General features: G+C 48.4%; 1 protein-coding gene across 2 annotated transcripts; it reads left to right on the forward strand.

The window, feature by feature from the left end:
- Positions 1–4,458: 4,458 nt before the first annotated feature.
- CNIH4 (cornichon family member 4) lies at positions 4,459–20,953 on the forward strand. Of its 2 annotated transcripts, XR_015723189.1 has the most exons (6): positions 4,459–4,613; positions 7,564–7,632; positions 12,039–12,151; positions 14,544–14,683; positions 17,331–17,471; positions 20,777–20,953. XR_015723189.1 is itself a non-coding variant. In XM_045796962.1 (5 exons), exons 1-5 carry the CDS (start codon positions 4,545–4,547, stop codon positions 20,802–20,804), a joined length of 420 nt encoding a protein of 139 aa, XP_045652918.1. In that variant the 5' UTR covers positions 4,460–4,544; the 3' UTR covers positions 20,805–20,953. The 2 variants fall into 2 exon arrangements, 1 of the variants encoding a protein (XP_045652918.1); XM_045796962.1 differs by lacking the exon at positions 14,544–14,683 and having other exon boundaries at positions 4,460–4,613.
- The last annotated feature ends 4,734 nt before the right edge of the window (positions 20,954–25,687 follow it).

The raw sequence follows: 25,687 nt of genomic DNA on the forward strand, positions 1-25,687 counted from the left end.
TCTGTCGAATAAATAAATAAAATCTTAAAAAAAAAAAAATAAATAAATAAAAAATAAAAAAAAATAAAGTGAGTTTCTTCTAGACAACATATAGGTGGGTCTTGTTTTCTGATCCACTAGGATAATCCCTGTCTTATAATTTGTATATTTAAACCATTGACATTTAAAGGGATAATCAGTATAGCTGGATTCATATCTATCGTATTTCTATTTGTTGCCTTGGTCTTTGTTCCCCTTTTTGTCTTGTATTCTTTTTTTGTCATCTGGGATTTATTTATTTTTTTAATTAAAATTTTTTTTAAGATTTAAAAAAAATTAATTTATTTGACAAACAGACAGCCAGTGAGAGAGGGAACACAGGCAGAGGAAGTGGGAGAGGAAGAAGCAGGCTCCCAGCGGAGGAGCACCATGTGGGGCTCGATCCCATAACGCTGGGATCATGCCCTGAGCCAAAGGCAGACGCTTAACGACTGAGCAACCCAGGCGCCCCTATTTATTTTTTTAAAATAAGCTTTACTTTAAAGGAAATTTAAAGATTTTATTTATTTATTTTTAAAGATTTTATTTATTTATTTGAGAGAGAGAGATAGCCAGCAAGAGAGGGAACACAAGCAGAGGGAGTGGGAGAGGGAGAAGCAGGCTCCCAGCAGAGGAGCCTGATGTGGCGCTCGATCCCAGAACGCGGGGATCACGCCCTGAGCCAAAGGGAGACGCTTAACGACTGAGCCACCCAGGTGCCCCTAAAGATTTTATTTATTTATTTATTTATTTATTTATTTATTTATTTATTTATTTATAGCACGCAAGCTGGGGGAGGGATAGAGGGGGAGGAGAGAAAGAATCTCCAGTAGGCTCAATCCCACCACCCTGAGATCATGACCTGAGCTAAAACCGAGAGTCCGTAGGTTTAACTGACTGAGCCACCCAGGTGCCCCACTGCCATTTGGGATTTTAATTGAGTATTTTATACGATTCCTTTTTCTCTTCTTTCTTAGCATATCGATTACACTTCTTTTACTTTTTTTAGTAGTTGCCCTAGAGTTCTCAGTATACATTTATGCTTAATGCAGGTCTGCTTTCACGTAACACTGCCCCACTCTGGCATTTTCAAATGGCCACTTTTTGCTTTCCCCTGTTGGAAGAGGGTTTTTCTTTTATCTTCACTAGGAAAACCTGGGAGAACTTCAGGAGACAAGATACACAGTAGTGTAGCCTCCTGGAGGTTTTTTCTTTATTGTTTTTGTTTTGGGGTTTTTTTAGAGAGGGAGGGGGAAGGGTAGAGAGAGAATCCCAAGCAGGCTCCATGCCTAGTGCAGAGCCCCACATGGGGCTTGGGGCTCGGGGCTCAATCTCACAACCCTGAAATCATGACCTGAGCCGCAATCGAGAGTCAGACAGTTAACCAACTGAGCCACCTAGGTGCCCAGCCCTCTGGAGTTCTTACATTCAGGCTTGTCCACACCGAGCCTCCAACTCTTTGTCAGATACTGTTCAGGTTTCCCTGCCCCAGTACTGGTTCCCGGAGGTTTCTGCCTTGGTAAGTTGTGACTGTACTGGTCTGTCTGTCTCCCCTACTTGGAGCAGTGACCTCACTTCTCTGACAGATCTAAGAATTGTTGTTTTTTTAGTTTGTTTGGCTTTTTGTTGTTAGGACCCAGTGGTAATCTCCAAGCTCTCCTTACAAGTCAGACTGGAAACCGAAACAGTTCAATTTGTACTATTAAAATATAACCTATATTTTAAGGGCTCCCAGATGCCTCATTCGGTTAAGCGTCTGCCTTCAGCTCAGGTCATGATCTCAGTGTCCTGGAATTGAGTCCCACATCAGGCTCCCTGCTCAGCAAGGAGTCTGCTTCTCCTACTCCCTCTTCTGCTTCCCTTGTTTGTGCTCTCTCTGTCAAATAAATAAATACAATCTTAAAAATAAATAAATTAAATAAATAAAAAATAAAATATAACCTATATTTTAAACCGAAAGTGTTGATCTCTCTCTTTCACACACACACACCCCATACTTAATTTTTTTTTTTTTTTAGATTTTATGTTATTTGTTTGACAAGGAGAGAGTGACAGCCAGTGAGAGAGGGAACACAAGGAGGGGTAGTGGGAGAGGAAGAAGCCCCGATGCGGGGCTCGGCATGACCTGAGCCGAAAGCAGATGCTTAATGAGTGAGCCACCCGTGCCCCCATATTTAACTGTTTTTTAATTCTGATCAACATCCGTCTCTCAAATTTTGCCTTCCCCATCGTTTTGACATTGCAACCATGTTTTGAGTTTTCAAGTAGGATGAGACAAAGGCTATCTTAATTAGAACTGGTAACTAACCCTTGATGAGGGTACCAGATTTTTATTTATTCAGAATAAAGCGACAGATAAAGAACATGGGATAGCTTCTGTTTTGTGCTCCAACTTGAGAGGAATGGGAGATGAGGTTTATATTTTTAAGAAAACCTAGAACAATTTTTTTTTTAAAGATTTTATTTATTTATTCGACAGAGATAGAGACAGCCAGCGAGAGAGGGAACACAAGCAGGGGGAGTGGGAGAGGAAGAAGCAGGCTCATAGCAGAGGAGCCTGATGTGGGGCTCGATCCCAGAACGCCGGGATCACGCCCTGAGCCGAAGGCAGACGCTTAACCGCTGCGCCACCCAGGCGCCCCAACCTAGAACAATTTTAATGGCTTACAGTCAGTATAGTTCATTCATTGTCAAACATTGTTGAAACACCAGCTATTTACAGGATGGAAGGTGCCGGGGGCACAAACACTGATAAAATCTGCTACTTTTATTGCAATCTAAGGCATGGCTGGCTGGGTACGTCCAGCAGTGCTGTGTGAGCATTCTGGTAGAGGTTTGGACAAGGTGCAGGAGGAACATAGTAATAGCTGGTTTATAAATTGTTACCAGTCTGTCTAGCTTTAACCTATGGACCTTTAATGATCCTATGAACTTACGCTGTGTCAGGCAAATCCTGTTGGTTTGCCTTCATACTAATTCCCCTATTCATCATTTTCTCTCCTAAGTGGTCTCCTTGCAGACTTGTCCCCCTTTCATACATTTAGTGCACCAAAGAGAAAGATGTTTTTAGAATGTAAGTCAGAACAAGGTACTTTTTTTTTTTTTTTAAAGATTTTACTTATTTATTTGAGAGAGAGAGAACGTGCGAGAGAGCAAACACGAGTCGGGGTGAGGGCGGGGAGGAGAAGCGGACTCCATGCTGAGTAGGGAGGCTGACTCAGGACTCTCCATCCCAGGACCCAGGATCATGACCTGAGCCGAAGACAGGCGCTTAACCGACTAAGCCACCAAGGCGCCCCCACATCAAGGTACTTTTATACTTTGTCTGGTAGTTTATCATCACATTAGACTAGAAGTTAAACTCCTTGCCAGGGGTCCCCAAGATCTGTGTGACCTTGCCCTGCCCCCGCTGATGTCCTCTCAAAACTCTCACACCCTTCTTCATCCTAGTACAGCCACACTGCCTTGTCTCCTGTTCTTAAAGACTACAAATGTCTGTGAGCAATTGGGTCTTTGCAAACGCTCTGCCTGCAAATCTTCAGGGAGCTATTGTTCAGATTTCAAATTAAATGTCAGTTCCTCAGCCTGCCTTTCTCTGATGGTTCAGTCTGCAATTGTTTCCCCGCCTCTTCAAATTACTTATCACTGTCTGTCATTAATACAGTTTTGTTGTTGCCCTCTGTCTCCCTCACTGTAATGGGAGCTACAGGACTGCCGGGACTTTCCCCCTCTTATTCATCATGTACCTTCAAGGTCCAGTAACTGATATATACTGGCTGCTCAGAAAATATTGGTTGAATGAATGTATGACTTTGATATAATGTGTCTTTAAAATGGCCTTTTCCCTCCCTGTATTTGGTGGCTACTTAATGCCTTGTCTGCCTCCCACATTCCTGTATCTGGGGTGTAGGGCAGGTCCTGGCATGTAGTGGGGGTGGAGTCAGTAAGTAGTTGTTGAATGAATGGATGAGATGACACGCAACACTTCCAAAAATCTCAAAATCTAGGGTGGGGAGAATCGTTGCTGTCACAGAATAAGCAAGGGACTGCGAAACCTCCGGAGAAACGACCAGGAAGGGCAAGTCTCAATCTGTAAGCCAAGGATTGTTGCGGTGAGACTTGGGCTGTAGGAGAAAAACGTTGCCAAGTCGGGGATCCTGTGGGCCCTGCGCGGAATCCAAAAGAAAAATCGCACATGATAACAAGTTGCACCGGGTATCCAGCAGATTACCAGCGTTCAGTAAATGCTCGCTAGTTCTTGTCATAATTTCTGGAACGAATCACATTGAGGGTAGATCCGCCCTTCCCTTGCGCGGGTGTTGGTGCTTACGAACTACACTTCCCAGCATGCGTCAGAACTACGGCGGCCGGGTGGGTCGAGGGCGGACTACAACTCCCGGCAGGCCGCGCCGTGGCGCCCTCACTACGCGCCCCACCAGCCCCGGCGAGGGCCTATCAGGGGCGGGCGGGCGCGCTGGGCGCCGGAGCCGGTTTGACGGAAGGAGCGGCGGCGGCGGTGGCGGAGGATGGAGGCGGTGGTGTTCGTCTTCTCTCTCCTCGACTGTTGCGCGCTCATCTTCCTCTCGGTGTACTTCGTATCCTTGCCTGAGGCGGGCGGAGGCAGGCCGGGCCCGGAGCTCGGGGGACGGGGTTGAGGCGGGGCAGGGCAGGTGCGCAGGGGCGAGGGCGGCCCTGCCCGGACCGGGACCGGACCGGGACCGGGACCGGGGCGGCGAGCCGGGCGGGAGGGCGGCCCAGCCGGGGAGGCCGGTCGGGAAGGCCGCAGTTCCCGCCGCTCCCGCTCCTGCGCACCGGCCCCGCCCCGAGTGGCGGGGCGGCGGGCCTGTCTGGCGGGGCCGCGGGGGACGCTGGGGTCCCCGGGCGAGCGGACGCGGCGTGCCGCCTCTGATCGCTGTGGGCGACAGCCACTGCCGCCCTTGTCGTGGCGCCGGGGCCTTGGCGGCCGGGCCCCGCCTGGGACGCGGGCGTTGTGCGGGGCGGGCCGGGGCCGGAGCAGCCATCTGCGGGGGACCGTGCGGGGGACCTTGCATGGCCGATTGCGCGTGTGTTGGTGCCGAAACGGCGCCCGCACGGAAGACTTGCTCCTGTGCTAGTCCTCAGACTGGTGTTCAGGCCAGCAGCGCGTGAGGGTTGGACCCGCATCCTGCTCTCAGGGAGCATCCAGTCTTCGTCGTCGCCCAGTTCACCCTCCAGTTTAAGTCACTAACATGTTAGGAAACAAACATGCGGAATTGCGTTGTTTTTCTTTCCTTGGAATTCACGTGCAGAGCTTTCTGATGGAAATAAAGTTTTTGTTTGCCAGAGCATCCCGGCTTTTGCGTGTCTGTAGCGTGTGCTTTCAGCGTGACCTCATGCTGTATTGTGGACCGGCAGCCGGTTGGAGAGGAAAGGGACAATTTGCAGTCAGGACTCCTTGCTTGGCTAGATGCTTGCTGTGCGAAGTGCTTCACCTGTCTCCGCCTGGGGTTTCTTATCTTTACAATGGGGCCTGTTTCCTTCCCAGCTCTGGGTGTGTACAGCAAGGACACGGGTTCAGCCCCCGGCACAGTGCCTGCCCGGCCCCAGTTCAGCTGCACTTTTTACTTGAATTCTAAAATGAGGAGGCCCTTGAGTTGATTTTGTTTTGTTTTTAAGATTTTATTTTTAAGTAGTCACTGTACCCAAGAAGGGGCTGTAAATCACAACCCCAAGATCAAGACTCACATGCTGTATACCAACCAAGCCAGCCAGGGGAAGGAGAGCCTTGAGTTTTATTAGGTTTGGTGAACTGACTGATAGGGCGGAATCACGGGCCTAAGTTTTGACGACCTATGTCCCCCTTGTGACCTAAGGAACTGGGACTCACAGTGAAATGAAACATGGATTTCTGTATTTGCATTCGGAAAACTAGGCTTGATAATTTAAAGTAGGTGTGGCTTGTACCAATTTATGTACATGAAAAACAGGTGGAATATTTGACTTAGACATTCAGGTACATTTAGGGTGTGTTTTGATGAGATTCATCATATTGCATTATTGCACTTTTGGATAGTTGCACTAGCTTAATATTAGAGGCAAGAGGTAGAATATGGTCAGAACAGAAGTTCTGTAGGGATAGAAGTTTTCCCAGACTTTGAACCATGAAGTTAAGGGGTGGATATTCAAAATCAGGCAAGAGCGGAGGTGAAGATTCAGGTGTGTTTATGGCATTTCTGGATGACTGGGTTAAGGAATAGACCATCCAGGCAAGACATGCTTGATTTTGGCGGTAGTAGGAGGTCAGGTGGGAAAGGCTGGATTAGAGCAGGTTTTAAAAGGTTTGCGTGTTAGGGCCAGGAGGGCTTTCACTTTTATCCTCTAGGCAGTACGGAGCCATTGAACATTTTTGACATAAACAAATGGGGTATTAGGAAGACGAATCTGTAGAGTGGGTTTGAAATGGGAAGGACTGGAAGGTAAACCACTGGGGAGTGGGCCCGTGTGGGTTTGAAACAGCTCTGACTGTGGGCAGGTGAAAGGAGGGATTCGTGGGTGGAGTGAGGAGGAAGGCGTTGCCTGGACCTGCAGGAGGCTGATTGTGGGATATGAAACATGACAGAAATAACTTGCTGCCTTCTGAGCCCGGGCAAGTGGTGCTTGTGTCATCGACAGAAAGAAAACACATTTGGAGGCAATTTGTGGAGGAAGTGATGAGTTTGACTTTGCATTGAGGTGTTAGGGGGAATATCCATATGGAAATGTTTAGAATTTAGGTGAGAACATTTATTTTTACTTGTTTCATTGGATATTTTCAAGCATTAAAGTAGAGAGCATAGTGTAATAAACCCCCTGTTTCTGTCACTCACCAACAGTGATTTTCAGCATTTTGCTTTCCCCTTTCCTGGTGGGAAGGGATGTCGGAACGTTTCAGAGCAAATGTCAGGCCTTGTATCGTTCAATTGAGGACTTTTCCTTCTGTGTCACATGTCCTCACGAGTTTACATTCAGTACTAAAAACCATTTTTTGCTTGATTCTAGTATAAAGTATGTTTAATGTGGAAGGTTTCAGAAATAGAGAAAAGTATTAGGAAAACAGAGCATCTGGAAGGAGACATAACCAGTGCTGACATAGGACCCATCCTATATTGATGGTTTTGTATCTTTTCTTTTTTCACGTCTTGAGTCTTCAAAGACATTTTATGGATCTGTCATAAATAAACACTTTTCCTACTATTGGGAAGTCAGGTTTTTCACATTTAAATTGTTTTTAAAGGTCTTATTTTCTGTTACTTAACAGTCACTGTTTGATTTTTGAGGAACTGCAGTTGAATGTTCTCGTATGGGTCACTTTAGAATTGAGCGCAATGAGATTACTTTGTGAAAATAATTTGTTGAAGGAACATAAATCAGAAAATTGAGTTGTCTAATGAGTGAACTTTACGGAAATAATGAAAATTTTTTCAAGTCAAATCTAATTCTGTGTTGCAGTTGGGTTTCTGTCTGAAACTTAAAAACAAAAAGAGTTGTTCTCAAAGAAGTCTTATAATTCCTTATCTTGATCCTCAGATAATTACACTGTCTGATTTAGAATGTGATTACATTAATGCTAGATCATGTTGCTCAAAATTAAACAAGGTAAGACATTTCTTCACTCATCTCCGGCACTGAAGGTGGTTCTCCACTTTCTGTGTGAGAGATTACGTATAGATAACCAACTATGTGTATTTGATTTTCAAGTGCGTGTTGCTGCGTCTTCATTGGAATGTTTGTAGAGCTACTGTGGTTTTGCAGTATTTTAGATCATGAAACTATACTAGAGGACCTCACTGGAAATTTTGTTTCTTTACCGTGCTTGTTCCTTGTCCCTATGCCTGTCAGTACTTTACAAGGGAAAGGCTCATTACGAGGGTAATTTTATTTGTCTTCTGTGTCTAAACCCATCTTCCCTGCTGGTGATAAAAAAGCTTAGTCTGGGGGCGCCTGGGTGGCACAGCGGTAAAGCGTCTGCCTTCGGCTCAGGGCGTGATCCCGGCGTTGTGGGATCGAGCCCCACATCAGGCTCTTCCACTGGGAGCCTGCTTCTTCCTCTCCCACTCCCCTGCTTGTGTTCCCTCTCTCGCTGGCTGTCTCTATCTCTGTCGAATAAATAAATAAAATCTTAAAAAAAAAAAAAAAGCTTAGTCTGTTTTTTGTTGCATAAAAGACGACCACCTTTTCGTGGCTTGCTGAGAAACGGAATTAATAGGTTGACTTGTTTCAAGGCCGTTTTACATTTGGTATATAGTTGGAACTTTATGTTGGCAAGAATACTCTGAGCTGCAGGGTTTGTCTAGATGGAGGGAAACCAGTTACTCCTGATTCATTTTATGGGCTGAGCAGACAGAAGAGCTTTCTGGATAAAAGTTCACATAACCAGTCCCTAAATACTGAGAGGTGCTTTTGGCTTGACTTAAAAAGTATTCCCATGTGTCTTTTCACCTCTTCATCTACTTAATGTTTCTCTGGCCCATGAGGGGAATAAGTCACATGTGGAAAATTAAAATTTCTAGTTAACGATATTCCTCCTCTTCTTGTTTTCTTTCTTTTGAATTTTCCGGAACATGGTTTAATACAATGATAGATTTAAATAAAAATATTTTGTGTTTATCTGCTATACTTTTAGACTTCTTAAAAAAATTGAGATGTAATCAATATTGTATTAGTTTCAGGCCTCCTCGTCTTCAGAAGAATGATTAAATATGTATATTTTACCCGCTGGGCTGTATTTCTTTTTATATTTCTTAATATTTTAGGGCGCATTTAATTGCGTTTTCTTTTGTAAATATAAAAATCAAAATACAAAGATAAGATCTCCTGGATTCTTCTGAGAAAATTACCCGTTCAATTTGAAGTTAAGTCTTTTTTTAATGTTACATTTTGCTTTTGTGAAGGTAATGCTTGCACAGAACTATAGTCAGAGGTGCCACAAAGCTTATCCTGAAAAACAGCCGTCCCTGCCTGACCCCTTCGAATCCTATCTGTCCTACTTTTTAGGGGCGGCTGATTTCCACACTTGAGCTGTTAATTTTTTTTTCAATATTTATATCCATATTTCTCTTTTATATGCTCAAACTGCTGTTTCTTGATTTATCAGTTTTAAATATCGTCTATTGACTTCTGAGTCGATGTGATAGATTTAGCTGTTAGGTACCTCCTTCCCTAAACATCACCGCTCCTATTTTCCTTTTTGGGTTAAATTGACATTCACTGTTTACGTTGTTACGATGCACTGTTATAGTAACATACGAAATCTTTTTTGGTACTGAGCCTCAGTAGATTATATTTTTCTTTCTTTTGTGTTTTTTCTGGATGGCGTTCTCCTTCCCAGTGTTAATAATTGCTACATTTTAAAAATTTCCTTAGTTTTCACTTACCTGTTACAAAGTCTTTTCAGATACATCTTTAAAGCTTTTTCTGTACTATCTGCTACGTGGGTCAGATAGTAAAGTAATCTATCAGGGGAGCTCTTTTCCAGGTGACCTTTCTCCTCAAGACCACTGTCCTCTTGCTGTGGTCTGGACTGGCCACTTCCAGGCCCGCCCCGCAGCCCTCATCCTGGGACCCCCGGCCCTAGCCCTCCTTGGAAGTCATGTCTTCCTTTCTGTTGGCCCACTGCTCCATTTTGCTGGAGTAGCTTCTTGAGATACGGTACATGGGGACTAAATTCGGAGGCCTTGCGTTTTCAAAAGTATCTTGTCCTTACCCCAGAGCGATAGCTTCTCTGAGTATAGCGTTCTGGGTTAGCAAAGATTCTCTTTCAGAGTTTAAAATACATTGCTCAGTAGTCTCCCGACTTCCAGTGTTGTTGACGTCAGGCGGTATGATGCTGTTTTGATTTCTACCTTTTTTTCCCCTTGTACTCTCCAGAAGTTGTAGAAACTTTCTTTTATCCTTGGTGTTTGGGAATTTTGCCTGAGCCTTTGTGAGCCTTTGCTGAGGTCTTTTTCATGCGTTTTTTCTGCCACCTGATAGCTCTTTCAGCCTGGCAGATCTGTTGTGTTCTTTCTTTGCTAACGTGTCTCCCCCCGACCCCCACACGTTTTTTCCCCCTTCGTCTCTTCCAACAGCTTTCATGCACTGGATAATTCATCTGCTGGATTATCTGCCTGTTATTTTTAAAAAATTTTCATCCCTCTGGTTTTTTCCTACCTTTTTGTTTCAAGATTCCCTCTGCCCTCTCTTCTGATTTCCTAGGGTGCACGTCGTTTACGTCAGGTTTTTGTTTCTAAGAGCTTATTGTCTTCTGGGCCCAAGTTTGAGTTTCCTAGCTCTCTGAGAATCTTGAGTATAGTAGTTTTGAAATTTCCTTCTGCTTCCTGCATGATCTCTGTTCCCTCCAAGCTCCTTTCCCTGTGTTCTCCCCTCTCATACTGGAGGCTTCCCTCAGTTTCTGGTGCATGGCTGGCTGTCCATCCGTAAGGTTAAAGCCCTAAAATACTCGTGGGAAGCTCCGTGTGAGCTCCAGGCTGTTGGCCGACTGGTAGACAGACCCCACCGTAGGGTCATTGGTGTCTACCTGGACTTTTGTTGGGGTGCCTGAAGGGCAGTTGTTTTATCTCTGTTCTCTCTTGTGCCATTAAGTTACTCCACGGGAGAATTTTCCAGGCTCCTGCTGGGGGCTGCAAGCCTAGTGCTGGTATTCAGAGAGCAATTAGGGGAAGAACAGCACATCGCTAAAGGAGGGAAGAGAATGAAAGCAGAGGGCTTAATCGAAATGAGTAAAGCAACCATCATCGTGTTAAGTTTCGCTTCCTAAAGCTTTTGCTTCTAGTTTGTCTGTGGAGAACAAGGTAAGAAACAGAGTTCGGAGGCTCCCGCCGTGCGGGCAGAGGACCCGGGGAGAGGGGAGCGGGAGCCGCGCTGCCACTTGCGGAGTGCTTGCTCCCCCCGAGGCTTCCAAGCACTGTCCGTCTAATTCTGTACAGCTGGGATCGTCATCTCCCCTTTGCAGATGAGAAAATCGTGGCTCAGAGAGGGCGGGTAACTTTTCCCAAGACTGCTAAGCTGCTCAGCTGATCTACCCAGAGCAGGAACTCCACTCCGGGTGTGACTGCAGCTCACCCTTGGCGGCACTATGTGCAATTGGTTACACGTATTAAAAAGTTCCAGTTGATTGCAAACTAGGTTTAAGGCCTAGCAAATCCCTTCTTTGTTTTCAAAAACAGTCTCTAAAATCTAAACGCCAAGAGCCCTGGGGCCAGTGTGTTTGGGCTTTACTGTTTTGTTCTACCATCAAGGAGCTTTGTGACCTTGAGCAAATTCACTTAACCTGAGTTTTTCTCATTTCTGCAAGTGGGGATTATCAGTTCGTGTCTGCATAAGTATATTAACTTCCTTTAAAAGAAAAATCTCTACTCATAGGAGAGGTGGATTATTGGTGAAATGGAGGACCTGCTGTAAGAGCTCTTGGTGCAGGAGAACTAGAATATCGCACAGTTAACAGAGAGCCCACAGAAGGGCCGTGGGCGCTGGAAAGCCAGTAGGCTGGCATCCTGGTTCAATACTGTATCTGTTCAACTTGGAGCTGTTAATGTGAGCTGTTAAAGTAGGTGTGTGTGTGTGTGTGTGTGTGTGTGTGTGTGTGTATGTATGTGTGAAATGATTTCCCTCAGGATTCTGGAGCTGGGAAAATGTTTAAGACTGATATTCTGACTTGCAGGGCCTTATGTAGTGGGCTTTCGCACAGACATTGGGATAGAAAATAAATGATACTCCCGTTTTGCCTCCGGTTGTCATTCATGCCTTCTTCGTGAATAAACCTGAACCTTGGCTTAGGATAAAACATAACTGAAATTTAAGGGCATTATTTTTAAGCTGTGCCCCGATGTATTTGCGTGGGGTAAGCAGTTTGCAGTATGCAGATCTGGGTCATCTGAGTCTAAAAATAATCTTGATACCCAAGCTTGTAAATTCTCTGTGTATTCATTGATTTAGCTTCAAATAACATGCACATTCCGGAAGAACACAGCAGGGAAATGTAATACCGTGTTCTTCCCTTGCAGTGGGTGATTCCAGAATTGATTGGCCATACCATCGTCACGGTGTTAATGCTCGTTTCATTGCACTGGTTCATCTTCCTCCTCAACTTGCCTGTTGCCACTTGGAATATATATCGGTGAGTATAGTTTGTGTCATGGCCATTTAAAGAAAAAAATTTAAAAATGTAATAGGTTTTTCTTCTGCAAAAAGTATGTACCAGTCATGAAACCAGTGAGCGCAGAATGCCACAGTAGATCAGCATACATTTTTCTGTTCTTGGTGTGCTGGGTAGGTGGCAATTTGCATGGTCCACTCTTGTGGTAAAAACACAAATGTACATGTGTAAATTTAAAAAATTTGAAATGTTTAGTTGTGATGTCTAAGGACTTTGTGTGACTAAGAATGATCAAAAGTGGGGCGCCTGGGTGGCTCAGTTGGTTAAGCATCTGCCTTTGGTTCAGGTCATGATCCCAGGGTCCTGGGATTGAGTCCCGCGCCGGGCTCCCTGCTCAGGAGGGTGCCTGCCTCTCCCTCTCTCTCTGCCTGCTGCTCCCCCTGCTTGCTCTCTCTCTCTTTGACAAATAAATAAAATCTTAAAAAAAAAAAAATGATCAAAAGTCTGAGACTATAAGACTCTTGTTATTTATACCTGCAGGTTTTAATTAGAGTATATTTGGAACGCTCCAGAGAGAATTTCATTTTTAAAGTCTGCAGACTGGATAACATCAGAATTCTAACTTAATGAATTTAGGAAGCTTTTCAAACATAGCTCGGTGTAAACACTAATTGGATAAAATATTATAGTTGGGCACTTGTACAGTATGTATTTTCTTATGAAGAACTGTGGGATAATCTTTTTTTTAAATTTTTTTTAAAGATTTTATTTATTTATTTGACACAGAGAGAGAGACAGCCAGCAAGAGAGGGAACACAAGCAGGGGGAGTGAGAGAGGGAGAAGCAGGCTCCCAGCAGAGCATAGAGCCTGACGCGGGGCTCGATCCCAGGACCCTGGGATCAGGCCCTGAGCCGAAGGCAGACGCTTAACGACTGAGCCACCCAGGCGCCCCAGAACTGTGGGATTATCTTGACAAACCTGGGATTATTTTTAGTGGGTTGCTGTTCTAAATTTTTAGGTTTTTTTTTTTTTTTTTTTTTTTTTTTACTTTTATCTAATTTTGGGGTAAAATCATCACCTGATTGTTACATCGATTGTGATTTTTAATTTTTTAAATTTTTATTTATTTTTTAAAGTTTATTAATGTTTTTAAGTTTATTTATTTATTTTGTTCAGTAATCTCTGCACCCAACGTGGGCTTGAAATCACAACCCCCAGATCAGGAGTCACACGCTTTTCCAGCTGAGCCGGCCCAGCGCCCCATCCATGTGATTTTTTTTAAAAGTGCAGTTAGAATAAGAAGGACAAAGAAAATAATAAAGGAGGGGTAGGAAGAGAGGCTAGGGAGCACATGGTAACGGAAGGCCTGAGGATGAGGAAGTGAGTGGATTTGGGGGAATGAATTTATATGTGAAGACTGTGAGACGAGAACGTGAGCTAAGGGAAGAGATTTTAAATCTCTGTACCTCTTCTCCGGAGGGAAAGAATGACTTTGTCTTTTCAGTTTCTTGTTGCTCTCCCATCCTGTGGTCATCCCATAGAGCAAACCGAGCTCAGCTAGAAACACGGGCTCCTGTCCCACGAGGTGCAGTCCCATGCAGGCTTAGAGCACGGCTCGGTGTCCTTGTGGCCACAGTGAGCAGAGCACGAATTTGGGAGTGAGGCTGGATCTTAGCGGTACCCCAGCGCACACCGTCATTCTGCGAGCCCTGAGCAGGCGCCAGAGGACCAGCAGGCTTGGCTGCGGCTTCTTTGTGAGGAGTACAGACTGTGGCTGAAGGCTCTGTGAGGTCTTATTGGGGGGACGAAAAAGTCCACAGCTTCTGTTCCCTGTCATCACAGAGATCACGTGGGTTTACTGCCGCAGTAACCGCGACAGATTGACGGCTGTTCTCAAATTTACCTTCTATTTCAAAAGGTTTAAAAATCAGCAGACGGATCCCCTCCTGGTTTCAGACATCTGCACTTTATGCTTTTGGGGATGCAGACATCTGATAATGGACAAAGAGGGAAAAACACAGAAGAACAAAAGATGCTAGTTCTGTGAGAGGTGGGCCGAGGTGCCCGGAGAGCCACGGGGAAGCCTGGCTGGGAGGAGAGCCGGAGGGAGCGGTGCAGGGCGGGTGAGGCATTCTCCCGGGTGGCACGGACACGGGAGTGGTGGCAGGGAAACCAGGAGGCAGACACGCAAGGCATACGTAAGGACCAGTCTGGTGGCAGTTACGTAGATGAGGGAGTAGGAATAGACAAAGCTGGCAGTGTCGATTAGGATGGGTCAAGGAGAATATGGTCCAAGGAGTTTATATATAAATACAAGTCCTGCTAGCATAGCGTTCACCCATTTAAAGCATCGTTTGCAGTCTGTTTGCAGTGTCTTTGTAGATTTAAGCAGCCATCACCAGTCTACTCCAGAACAGGTTCATCCCAGCAAAGGGAAGCCCTCCACCCGGTAGCAGCCACTGCTCCTGCCCTCCCCCGGCCCTCGGCAGCCACAGTCTCCGTTCTGCCTCCTAAGACCTCTTCTGCACAGACACGTCGTAGAAGAGAGTTCAGTACGTGCTCTTTTATGACGGGCTTTTCTCACTATAATGTTTTCAAGGATCGTCCGTGGGTGGCAGGTGTCCGTTCTCCCCCCCGTGTTGCCGAGTAGTACTGCAGTGTACGGACAGACTACATTTTGTGTGTCCATTTGCACTTGATGGGCATCTGAATTGTTTCTGTTTTTTAGCTTCTATGAGTAATTCTGTGAACATTCACGTGCACGTTTTTGTGTGGACATGCGTTTTCATTTTTCCTAGGAGTGGAATTGCTGGGTCCTATGGTAACTTTGGGTTCAGCCGTTTGAGGAGCTGCCTCGGGGTTCAAAAGCCGCCGTGCCATTTAACCCTGCCGCCAGCTGTGTGTGAGGGTTCCGTTTGTCCATATCCTCGCCAACCTGCTGTGTGTCTTTCTTTTTTACATTTGTTTTTATTTATTTAAGTCATCTCCACACCCAGTGTGGGGCTCGAACTCATGACCCCGAGATCCAGAGTCGCACGCCCTTCCAGCGGAGCCGGCCAGGCGCCCGTTGTTTAGCCATCCTGCCGGGTGTGGTGTTTCACTGGTTTTGATTTACATTTCCCTAATGATTGAGGGAATTGGGGACCTTTTAATGTGGTTAGTAGCTATTCACGTATCGTCTTTGCTCTGCATGTTTTTGAGTAACTTCGTTGATGAGGTAAAGTATTTTTGGGAAGATTTTTCTGGAAGCATCGTATAGTATTGATTGGATGGTGGGGAAGAGCTAGGAGGGCTTCCCTGTTCAGAGTCTGGGTGAGACCGTGGACTGGGGTTGGGATGCGGGAATGCGGAGCAGGCCGCCATGGAAGCGGCACCAGGAGGGAGGGCGCCCGTGAAGGGTGGGGCGGAGAGAGTCTGTCAGGACCACCAGGAAAATGGTGACGGTGCTGCTAGGTCACTTGGACGTCCGAGGAGGACAAGACTCTCATCAGAGACGGAGCTCAGATGTTGTCTGGACACTCACGTGTCAGGGCCCTTCCACTCAGCTCTAGATGGGCTGTAGGATTTGGGGGAGAGTTTCAGATTTGTGGAGCTCGGGGGCACTTGCATTTCACAGAAGTCATTGTTGAGAAACTGCCTGTGTGACAGGAAGGGGTCGGGGACATTGCAAGGTCAGGACACGTCGTTGTACTCGTGGCACGTGATGCAGTCTGGGTGTCGCCACCGGGACACTTACACTGCCGGACCTTCCTGGAGTGACCAGATTTCCTCACTCGTAAAGAGAGTTATTTGGGGAGGAAGACTGTGACATACACAGTGACATGAAATAAATATGAAAGCCTAAAAGACTTCACATAGTATCTTCAAGAGTTTTTAAAAACAACTGGACTCTTCTGAGTGTGTGGAAACACTGGGTGGAATTGGTTCGGAGTCGGAAGGAGGTGCACGCGGGCCGTGCCCTTTCTCTTCTGCTTTCACTTGGGGCCCTGGTCCTCGTGTCTTGCTGTGGCCATGCCTCCACTACTATAAAATGTACATTTCCGGCTTGTCAGAATATTATTAATAATATCTTGAACTTGGCCTGTTTTTTAAGAGTTACTTAATATTAGACATTGTGGAGTCTGAACTATCTACTCGTTTTTTTGTTTGTTTTTTAAGGTTTTGTTTGTCAGAGAGAGAGAAAGAACGAGAGCGAGCACAAGTGGTGTGAGAGACAGAGGCAGAGGGGGGAGCAGGGAGCCCGATGCGGGACTCAGTCGCAGGACCCCAGGATCATGACCTGAGCCGAAGGCAGACGCTTAACCGACTGAGCCACCCAGGTGTCCCAGCTGTCTACTGTTTTAGCTGAAGAGGAATTTTATTTTAATCATGGTGGCCCTTCCATTTCCATTCTATCTAAATCATTTCCATTTCGTTTTCTCTAAATTGTGTGTATAAGCCGGGTGCCATTTATGAAGCCTGCAGACTGAGGTGTATTATCTCTGGATTAGCGGGAACACCGCAGAGGAGGGCTCTAATCTGGACACAGAGTCTCTCTTTTCACTGTCTTCTGTGAAATGGGAATAATTATGTTTGACACTATTCCTTATAAAGATGTTGCATTAAGGGGTGCCTGGGTGGCTCAGTTGGTTGAGCGTACTAACTCTTGGTTTCGGCTCAGGTTGTGATCTCACGTTCCTGGGATCGAGCCCCACATTGGGCTCTGCTCAGTGTGCAGTGTGCTTGAGATTCTCTCGTTCTCCCTCTGCCCCTTTCCCTGCTTGCTTGTGCTCTTTCTCTCAAATGCATGAATAAATCTTTAAAAAAATGTTGCATTATTTTAGAACTTTCTAGATAAAGAAGTTTCTAAGAACTTGATAAAATTGGTTTGGTTTGGAATCCCCTTTACTTGTGTCCGGTGGAAAATGGTTGTAGGTATGTTTGGTTTAGGAGTTTTCTACAGGTGGGTAAAAGGGTCTCGATGCATAAAATATCCTTCTCTAGAGTGTCACTGTATTTGTTTCAGAGGGCGGAAAATTACAGCATAAATTACCAAGTGGTGTATCTCTCAAAGGAAAACCACGTAGCACCCTGTCCATGTCTGGTCTGACCTTGAGGCCGCTTTAAAAGGTTCACTTTTAAAGGTTGGCTATTACTAGGTACTTACTTTTGAGTATTTTTACTGATGATTTGATTTTCCCTTAAATGTGTGCACACCAGATTCATCATGGTGCCGAGTGGGAACATGGGAGTGTTTGATCCGACAGAGATACACAACCGGGGGCAGCTGAAGTCACACATGAAGGAAGCCATGATCAAGCTCGGCTTCCACCTGCTCTGTTTCTTCATGTATCTTTACAGGTGAGTTTACAGCCCTCGCGGCTCCCCCCGTATGCGATGCCCGCTCTTGGCGGTGAGACGCCACTGGCCTGTAGGACTAAGTGTGGGCGACGCAGAGCTCTGGGGGATCCTGCGGAACTCTGGCGGCTGTGTGCATTTTGTATGTGTCGTCGAATCCGAGCTACTTCTTGGCTCCGAGGCCGTCCGCGTGCTCTCCCTTTCTTCCCCGGTGTCCAGGCCTCACTGCCGGTCATGAGCGGTGCTGGCCATGCTCCTAGGGACCGGCCCGCCGCGGGTCTCCTGGGGTCAAGTGCGGAGAGCTGAGAGTTGGCCCGGTCTTTGTCGGCAGTGAGGACCTGAGTGTGCTACCGCCTCGCCGCTGTGCCAGGCCGCCCATTCCGGTAGAACCGTGTCAGCCTTCCAGTCGCGGCACACGGGAGGTGAGGGCCACCAGCAAGGACTGGCCCTCAGACGTGGGATGCCTCGTGCATCCCCTCTTATGTTGTAGAGATAAACGTGCCATCTTGTCCTTTACCTGTCACGGGCCCATGAATAGAGCAAGAAAGGGAAACAAGATCGTTGTGTGCGTCTGATCTGATTAAACCTTTAGGAGGCCAGAAATCAGGCTTAACCTTTGTATGCGAGCTTAACTAGATCATACCTATTCTTCTCCCCAGCTGAATTTAAATTTTTAAATTTAAAGTCCTAAGAGGACTGTTAGGAAGAACTTGTGTTGAACTAAATTTCTATCATTCAGAAGGTTCCAATAGTTAGAAACTGCATAGAGATGGCAGTTTTGAAACATTGTTCTTCTTTTTTTTTAAAGATTTATTTTATTTTAGTTTAGTTTATTTTATGTTATTTTATGTTATTTTATGTTATTTTATGTTATTTTATGTTATTTTATTTTATTTTATTTTATTTTATTTTATTTTATTTTATTTTATTTTATTTATTTGACAGAGATAGACAGCCAGCGAGAGAGGGAACACAAGCAGGGGGAGTGGGAGAGGAAGAAGCAGGCTCATAACGGAGGAGCCTGATGTGGGGCTCGATCCCATAACGCAGGGATCACGCCCTGAGCTGAAGGCAGACGCCTAACGACTGCGCTACCCAGGTGCCTGAAACATTGCTCTTCTGTCTGAAATAATTTTGAAGTTAGAGGCATTTTAGCGTCTGCCTGATAAAGCAGGCTTCCTGAAATCCTTTTGCTGGGCTCATTCCATCCACAAACATAGATTGGATTGAAATTAGGTTAGATTCTTTTGTTTTCTTTATTGATCATATTTACTTTTCTGTATTTTATTAATTTTTTTTTTTAATCTCTGTGCCCAATATGGGGCTTGAATTCCCGGCCCCGAGATCAGAAGTCCCACGCTCCACCAACTGAGTGAGCCAGGAGCGCCTGTCCCGGTTTTTAAAATACAGAAAAGCAGGGACGTTGGGCAGAGAGGTTACTTTAAAAAAAATCTATATCTACATATATCGATATCTAGCTATCTATAGATATTTGTGTATGTCCATGTTAACTAATTTGAGGTTAAACGTAAATAAAAATACATAATTTAAAAACTGGGATAGAAAAAGCACACTGGTATCATTTTCTGGTTCTCGTACTGCACCTCACTGCTTATGTGTTTCATTTTTAAACCTTACTTTAAAGGCAAAGAACAAAGAGCAGAGAAATTTAATATTAATAACACGATGACACACCCTCTTCTGGCTTTTCTGACTTTAAAGTGCAACTATGTGAAGGTATCTGGGCCGCCAGAGAGGGTCCCTCATAGTTGTCTCTGGAGAGGTGGCAGGCAGGGCTGGACGCAGCGGTGCTCGGGGCCGTCCCGTGCGACTGTCCCTCGAGGCTGCTCTCGGTGGCAGCGGAGCCCCGCGTGGCGGGCAGTGCAGGGTCGCGGAGGAGGATCTTGCCTAGTAGACGCGAGTCCTGGGATTTGAAACGCGCACGGGTCTCGGGTCGGCAGCGGCTGGCTTCGTGGCAGTGGGACGGGCCGGGCGCGGGCGGAGGGGCCGGGGAGCCTCTGGCGGCAGGTCGAGGGGGGACCCCGCACAACTGAGTGGAAGGCAGGCAGCCTTCGTCGCTGTTTTGGGAGACACCGCGTCCCTCTTTCTGGCCTCGCGTCCCGAGCTTGTCACGTCTGCCACCTCGCTGTGGCCTCATCCCTGGCGCCACCCACAGCTCCTGCCCCGGATGAGGGGGCCGTCTCAGGGGACAGGCTCGTCCTGTTTTCTCCTGCTCGGGGCTGCTGCTGTGTCCGGTGGCTTTATTCCCAGTCGTCCGGTCCCTCACGCAGGCCTCTCCAGCTGGTCCTCTCCAGGTCGCCTGCCGTGTCGCGGACGCTCAGGGTTTGTCACATGGAATGAGAGGGGAACATGCCCATCTTCTTTAGAGTGCTGGCCTCGATGCCACTGGTGTGCGGTTGGGTGCCGACCCCGTGCGGTCTGGGCCCGGCCGCTTCCTGTGCGACCCAGGGCTGGTTTCTTAACCTCTCTGTGCCTCAGTTTCTGCGTCTGGAAATGGGATAGTAATTAGTACCCACCTCACTGGGGTGCGATCCGGACTTAACGAGAGAACGCACGGAAAGCACTGCGGCTTGTGCTGACCTAGAGTTAACTCGCAAAAATCTTCCAGGCGCGTCCGCTGCCATTGAGCTGCGCCGTGCGCACCTGTGTGGTGAAATTGGGGCCGCGAAGGCCGCCGTGAGGGGGTGCGAGGGTTCCTGGGTATTGTCCTCCGTCCCAGCACCGCGGGCTGGCTTCGGCGCGAGGCGGTGATGACAGGGCTCGGTGCTGCTGTTGGCCGCGGGGTTTAGCAGACGGTGTACCGGCGACTGCCACGTGCCCGACGCTGTCGGGCCGGGGTCTGGGGGCCGCACAGGGCCCTGCGCGAAAGTGGGGTCCTGAAGCTCGGCGCCCGGGGTCTGCAGCGGGCAAGGGCTGAGGCCTGGGCGGGCTGCGCAGGGGCGTCCCGGGTGGGCGGGGAGCGGGGCTCTGGGCCTCAGGACAGCATGTGCGAGGTCTGGCTACAGAAGGCACGTTTTGCTTTGTTTTCTGGCCGTGGCTTATTCTGAATTGTAGCCCAACATTGATTTTAGGTTACACCCCCCCCCCCAGTTATTTGTTTTGTTTCATGAAACAAATCAGGGCTTTGAGAGGCCCTAAGTAGATGTTCTTTCTTTTAAAAATGGGTCAGTGATTGTCTTTTGCTGAGTGTTCCTTGCCGAGCCTCAGAGACATGAGCCCAGACAGAGCAGACGTCGTGGGGACACTGCTCAGGGGACGCTGGTAACGCTCATCTCTTCTCTCCGCAGTATGATTTTAGCTTTGATAAACGACTGAAGCTGGAGGAGCCGCGGGGCGCAGTCCGGGAGCCAGAGACGGCCGAACGCATCCTTAGAACCGTGACCATAGCAGTATATTTTTCCCTCTTTGAACAAAAAAAAAAATATTTTTGCTGTATTTTTACCATATAAAGTATTTAAAAAACACGAATTGAGTTTTGTAGATTTCTGGTTCTCAACTTTAGCCCGAACCCTGACATGTTTCTCTCATCGTCTGTGTGTTGAAGGTCGTTATTCGTACGTAGCAACGGGAGCATCACATGCCAGAGAATCCGAGGACACACATCAGAGGGAAAGCCTCCTAGATGCGCTGCTGTGAAGGCCGAGTGTAGAGCAGCGCTGTTAGTCTGGGCAGAGGAAGAGAGAAATAACCCCTCTTATGGCAGCTTTGTACGGTTAATTCAGTGTAAAGATTTGTGGGACTGTCAGCTAAAGGTCTTTTCACAGGAATGTTAATAGAAAATGACATTTCAAAAAATATATCTTTTTTTGCAGAAATCTGTGAAACCCTCTAAGCCATTTGCCCAGGTACAATGTAATTCCTGCTTCTAGAAAGGAAAATAAATCAAAAAAGCAAAATTTTATCAAGAATTTTCATTTAAAGCCACTGCCTCCAGAATCACCCTCAAACCCATAGGACCCACTGGCTCTTGCAGGTCTCGCTCTTGTATTCCGGTCTCTCAAGATACGTTGCTTAGTGGGTTTGGAGGGTGATTTGGTAGAAGACGCTCATCAGACCAGAGCAGGAATAGCCAGTCATCCAGTGGCCGTGGAGCCCGTCACTGCTCTGCTTCTGTTCCACCGCGCTGTCGTCCACTCTGCGACTTGGGAGATGTGGGACAGGCTGTCTCATGGACGTGGCACTCCCCAGCCAAACTCGGTTCCCTGGAGCTGGGTCTGCTCTTGCTGTGGGCGTGAGTGTTGACCTCTTGGGCTCTGTTTGCCGGGTGACGTGACCTGGCCGTTCGTTCTCAGTCCTACTGGGCGCCCTGATGTTGCCATCTGAAGTGCTGGCCTCTAGGCCAAACACAGCTGTTTCATGGTGGAGTCCAGGGCAATTAGCCACGTCGGGGCAGAAGTGGCAGCTAAACCAGGTGTGGGGTCATCAAGACATCAGATGCTGTGTGTCCTTTCGGTCTGGGACTCGGTCCGGCCTGGGCAGAAGCCCAGAGGCTACTAAGCCTGAGTCCCTGGATAGAAGGGCCCCTGTTTGGAGTGGCCCAGCCGCCGCAGAACGGGGACTTGCAGGTGAGGGAAACTGAGGCTGTCAGCCTCCTGGGCCTCCCAAGTCCCTCCTGGATTATTGGTATAGCTGACGCCAGGAGCGAAGCAGCTGTCACATGGAAGTGACTGAGGGGGACCTTCCCTACCTTTTCCTTTGGAGGCACTTTCCCACATTTTTAAAAAAAACCCAAAAGCAAACTGATCTCTCACCTGGCTTTCTCCCTGCTCTCCACTGCCCACAATGACCTGCTGAAGCTTTTAAAGCCACGAAGCCGGGGCAGGGACTTCACTGCTGAGAGCCGAGAGACAGGTCACTTCAAGCAGCTGAAGGTGGTGGAGGGTTTGCTCTTCCCCCGCGAGTCTTCCTTAAGTGAGCGCGAAGCCGTGTACTTGGCGAGCCCGGGCCGTCAGCCCCTTCTGACACACTGTGGCTGAAGAGGAACAAAGCCCCCGATCTTGAATTGCCCACCTGGATCAAAGCCAGGAGAGGGGGCGACTAGTGTTTTTTCTCGGGGCACCTCTACAAATGATAAAAAGAGGAGAGAAGTGCAGACTTTGAGAGCTGGGGTTAAGGTGCTAGGGATTTGTGTGCTGTGCTTCCCCTTGAGGGGAGCCCTGTGGAGACCTTCCAGATCCTTGTGTCTCACTGCCGCTTAGAAGGAAGGGAGGCTGGAGGTGGGCTCAGAATCTGTGTGGGCAGGACCCAGCGCCCACGGGATGCTCCTGCCTGTGACTCTGTGCCTGTGTCGCATCCTGTCCCTTCGTCCTGGTCCTCGCTGAGCGTTGAGGAAGCCAGACCTGGGACGCGGCGCGCTCCTTCGAGCCCGGCAGCCCCTCCGGCAGCTCTTCTGCCTCGCGGCCGACAAGGCAGTGGGAGCCCGAACCCGCTTCCTCTCACTCGGCCGCTGTCTGCTGCTGAGAGCTGAGGATGCTCCCCCGAGGGCCTGACTCCGCCCGGCAGCCACCCTGTCCTCTGCGAGATCAGCCGTTTGTGGGCACCTGACCCCGTGCCTTGTGCACAGAGGCCGAGCGGCTGCTGGAGGAACAAGGGGGTCTGAGCGTGTGGTTCCACGGCTCTTCCAGCAAGAAGTCCGTCTGGGAAGGAAGGAAGACACGATGGAGCGACAGGATCCAGGCCCCCTTTGTGCTCGAGATGGTCCCACTGGAACGGGCTGAGGCCTGTGGGGCCAGGATCGGAGACCACCGCACTGGCTGCCGTCACGACGGAAACCAGAGTCGTGCTGGTGACAAGCGGCAGGTGTCGGGCGGATTCGTGGCCAGCGGGAGCAGGGAGGCTGAAGCACCGTGAGCACCGTCAGAGGCCGGTGGCCTTGGAGGCAGAGGCGCTTGCATGCCGCATGGCCTCCTCTGGCTTCCGGAGAGTTCGTCAGCGAGGCCTTGTGCTTTTCAGCTGAGCTGTTTGTGAGAGTTCTAGGAGTCCGTAGTCAACGTGGTTTGCACATCTTGGGTCCTGAAGTAGCTGAGTTCCCAAACAAGGGTCATTCCCACTGAAGGGTTAGTGCCGTGAACCGCGGGTATCACGTTAGACATTAGAGTGTCGCTGTCGCGGGGTCATTCACAGGGTACTCAGGCCTGCGTCGGGCTCTTTCAAGTCCTCGGGAAGAGCTGCTTTTGTGTTCGGTTGCTGCTCAGGAGGCTGGGTGGGCACGACTGGCTTCCCTGGGGACCTGTGACCCAGCAGTCCCGTCATCTGCTCCAGGTCCCACCGAACGCTGGCACGTCGTCAGATCAGAACGTCCACTTAGCAAGCAAGGTCCTGTTCCCATCGGGGCCCCTGTGTGCACGTGACCGTGATGGGACAGAGGGCACAGGCGGAGTCTGCATGACACAGAAAGGCGCCTCCCTTCTGTGGTTGGTCAGGGGACCCGACCTCGTCACCCTGTCTGCTGCTCTGGGGACCACGTGCTTTTGGGTGAGGGGCTGGCACTTGAGCGGGAGGGAGCTTGAGTCCTTCCTTTGTTTTTACAGCTCAGTTCACAGAAATCGATAATCTCTCGAGGATGTGACGTGGAATCAAGTCGGATGAGGAATGACTCTCCTTTGAGGGCTGATCTCACCGCTTACTTGAACCATGGCCCATTTCACAGATGGCAGGTACGACCTGTGCAGAGCTGTACCCAGCGGCTCGACGAGAAGGGACACGTCCTCTCCATCAGGCAGAGGCCCGGGGGCACGGCCGGTCCTCGTGTGGCTCCATGGAGACAGTAACGGGACTCATGGATGTTGCTTGGTCATTTCGTATCTTACTAGCTACGTTCTGGGTTTATCCCTAATCTGCCCCGACATTGACATCGTTACACCTGCAATGTTGTCGTATTTTCGTTCGTATCTCTGCTAGATAAGGCTTCTTACAACACACGACCATGGTACCAGCAGCATCACTGTGCGTAAAGCAGTCATTCCTTAGGACGAAGCAGGCGGGTGGTACTGACACGGCTCCCCCCGGCCCTGCGGTTGGTTCGTCTGCCCTGGGATCCAGACAAGGCATGTCCTTTTCATCTGGTTAATGTCCCTGCATCTGCTGGGCTCCCTCTGGTTTCTTGCAATTTGTTGCAGAAACCAGTTCATGTGACATGGCCGTCAGGTCATTTATTGTGCGGAAGCTCCAATATTCTGGATTTTGCCGACCACATCGTCTGTACTGACTTTTCAGTCGGTCTTCAAAACTCGTTTGTCGATTTATGGCACATCCTCCGCGGCCACAGAGCCGAGCGTCCGGTACCGTTCCTGCTGCTGTAGACGCGGGCCCCCAGCTTTCGTAGGTGGAGGAACTTGTCCGGAGCTTCGCGTCCAGTGAGGATTCAGAGTCAGGCCTGAGACTCCAAAACCACGATTTGAACCACTGGCTCTCTAAATTCACAAAACGATTTGAAGATACTCAAATTTATTGTGGGGACTTTCACAAGTCTGTTTGATTGATTACTTTGATTATGTGGAGAAAAGTCTCGATAAATTTCCAAAGCGTCATTTTCTTCTCTGACCTATGACGTTAACTAGGATCAGTAGAGTGGGCCCTTCACCGATCTTGGACAAGCGTGATCGGTTTTTAATAGAGGTGAGCGGCCGTCTGGAACCCAGGGAAGTTTGCGGTCGTGGTCAGACATGCTCAGAGGTGCCCAGTTGGAGTCCCGGCACCCTCCAACCAGTGAGTTTATTTCAGCCTCCTTCCCTCCGTTGTAAAGCAGGAGTCGGGGTGTCTGCCCCACGCAGCTGCCTGAGAACGAAGGGGCCCTCTGCAGTGACCGGCCCATGGCAAGCACCCGGGACCCCGAAGCCAACCCCTGGTGCTCATCACGCTCCCCCACAGCCAGACACGTGTGCGCTGTGCTTGGTCCCTCCTGATGCCTCCTCGATCCTGCTTTTAACTCCTGGTCTCCTTGCCGAGGAGTAGAGCACAGTCCTGTGGCCCAAAACCCACCAGAAGGGGATGCCTGGGTGGCTCAGTCGGTGAAGCGTCTGCCTCCAGCTCAGGTCATGATCCCGGGGTCCTGGGATTGAGCCCCGCATGGGGCTCCCTGCTCAGCAGGGAGTCTGCTTCTCCCTCTGCCTCTGCCCATACCCCCCCCACCCCAGTTCATGCTCTCTCTCTCAAGTAAATAATTTTAAAAAAAGGCCTTGAGTTTTAAGTTTCTCTGG

Source organism: Ursus americanus, chromosome 2 (genome assembly GCF_024610735.1).
Source record: "Ursus americanus isolate L20-20 chromosome 2, mUrsAme1.1.p, whole genome shotgun sequence".
NCBI classification, from domain to species: domain Eukaryota; kingdom Metazoa; phylum Chordata; class Mammalia; order Carnivora; family Ursidae; genus Ursus; species Ursus americanus.

Bases quoted from the DNA above. Each gene is read 5' to 3' on its own strand.
- CNIH4 (XM_045796962.1), top strand. From the start codon at position 4,545: ATGGAGGCGGTGGTGTTCGTCTTCTCTCTCCTCGACTGTTGCGCGCTC. The intron at 7,633-12,038 runs GTAAGACATTTC...CTTCCCTTGCAG, and splicing joins GTTGCTCAAAATTAAACAAG to TGGGTGATTCCAGAATTGAT. The intron at 12,152-17,330 runs GTGAGTATAGTT...TGTGCACACCAG, and splicing joins GCCACTTGGAATATATATCG to ATTCATCATGGTGCCGAGTG.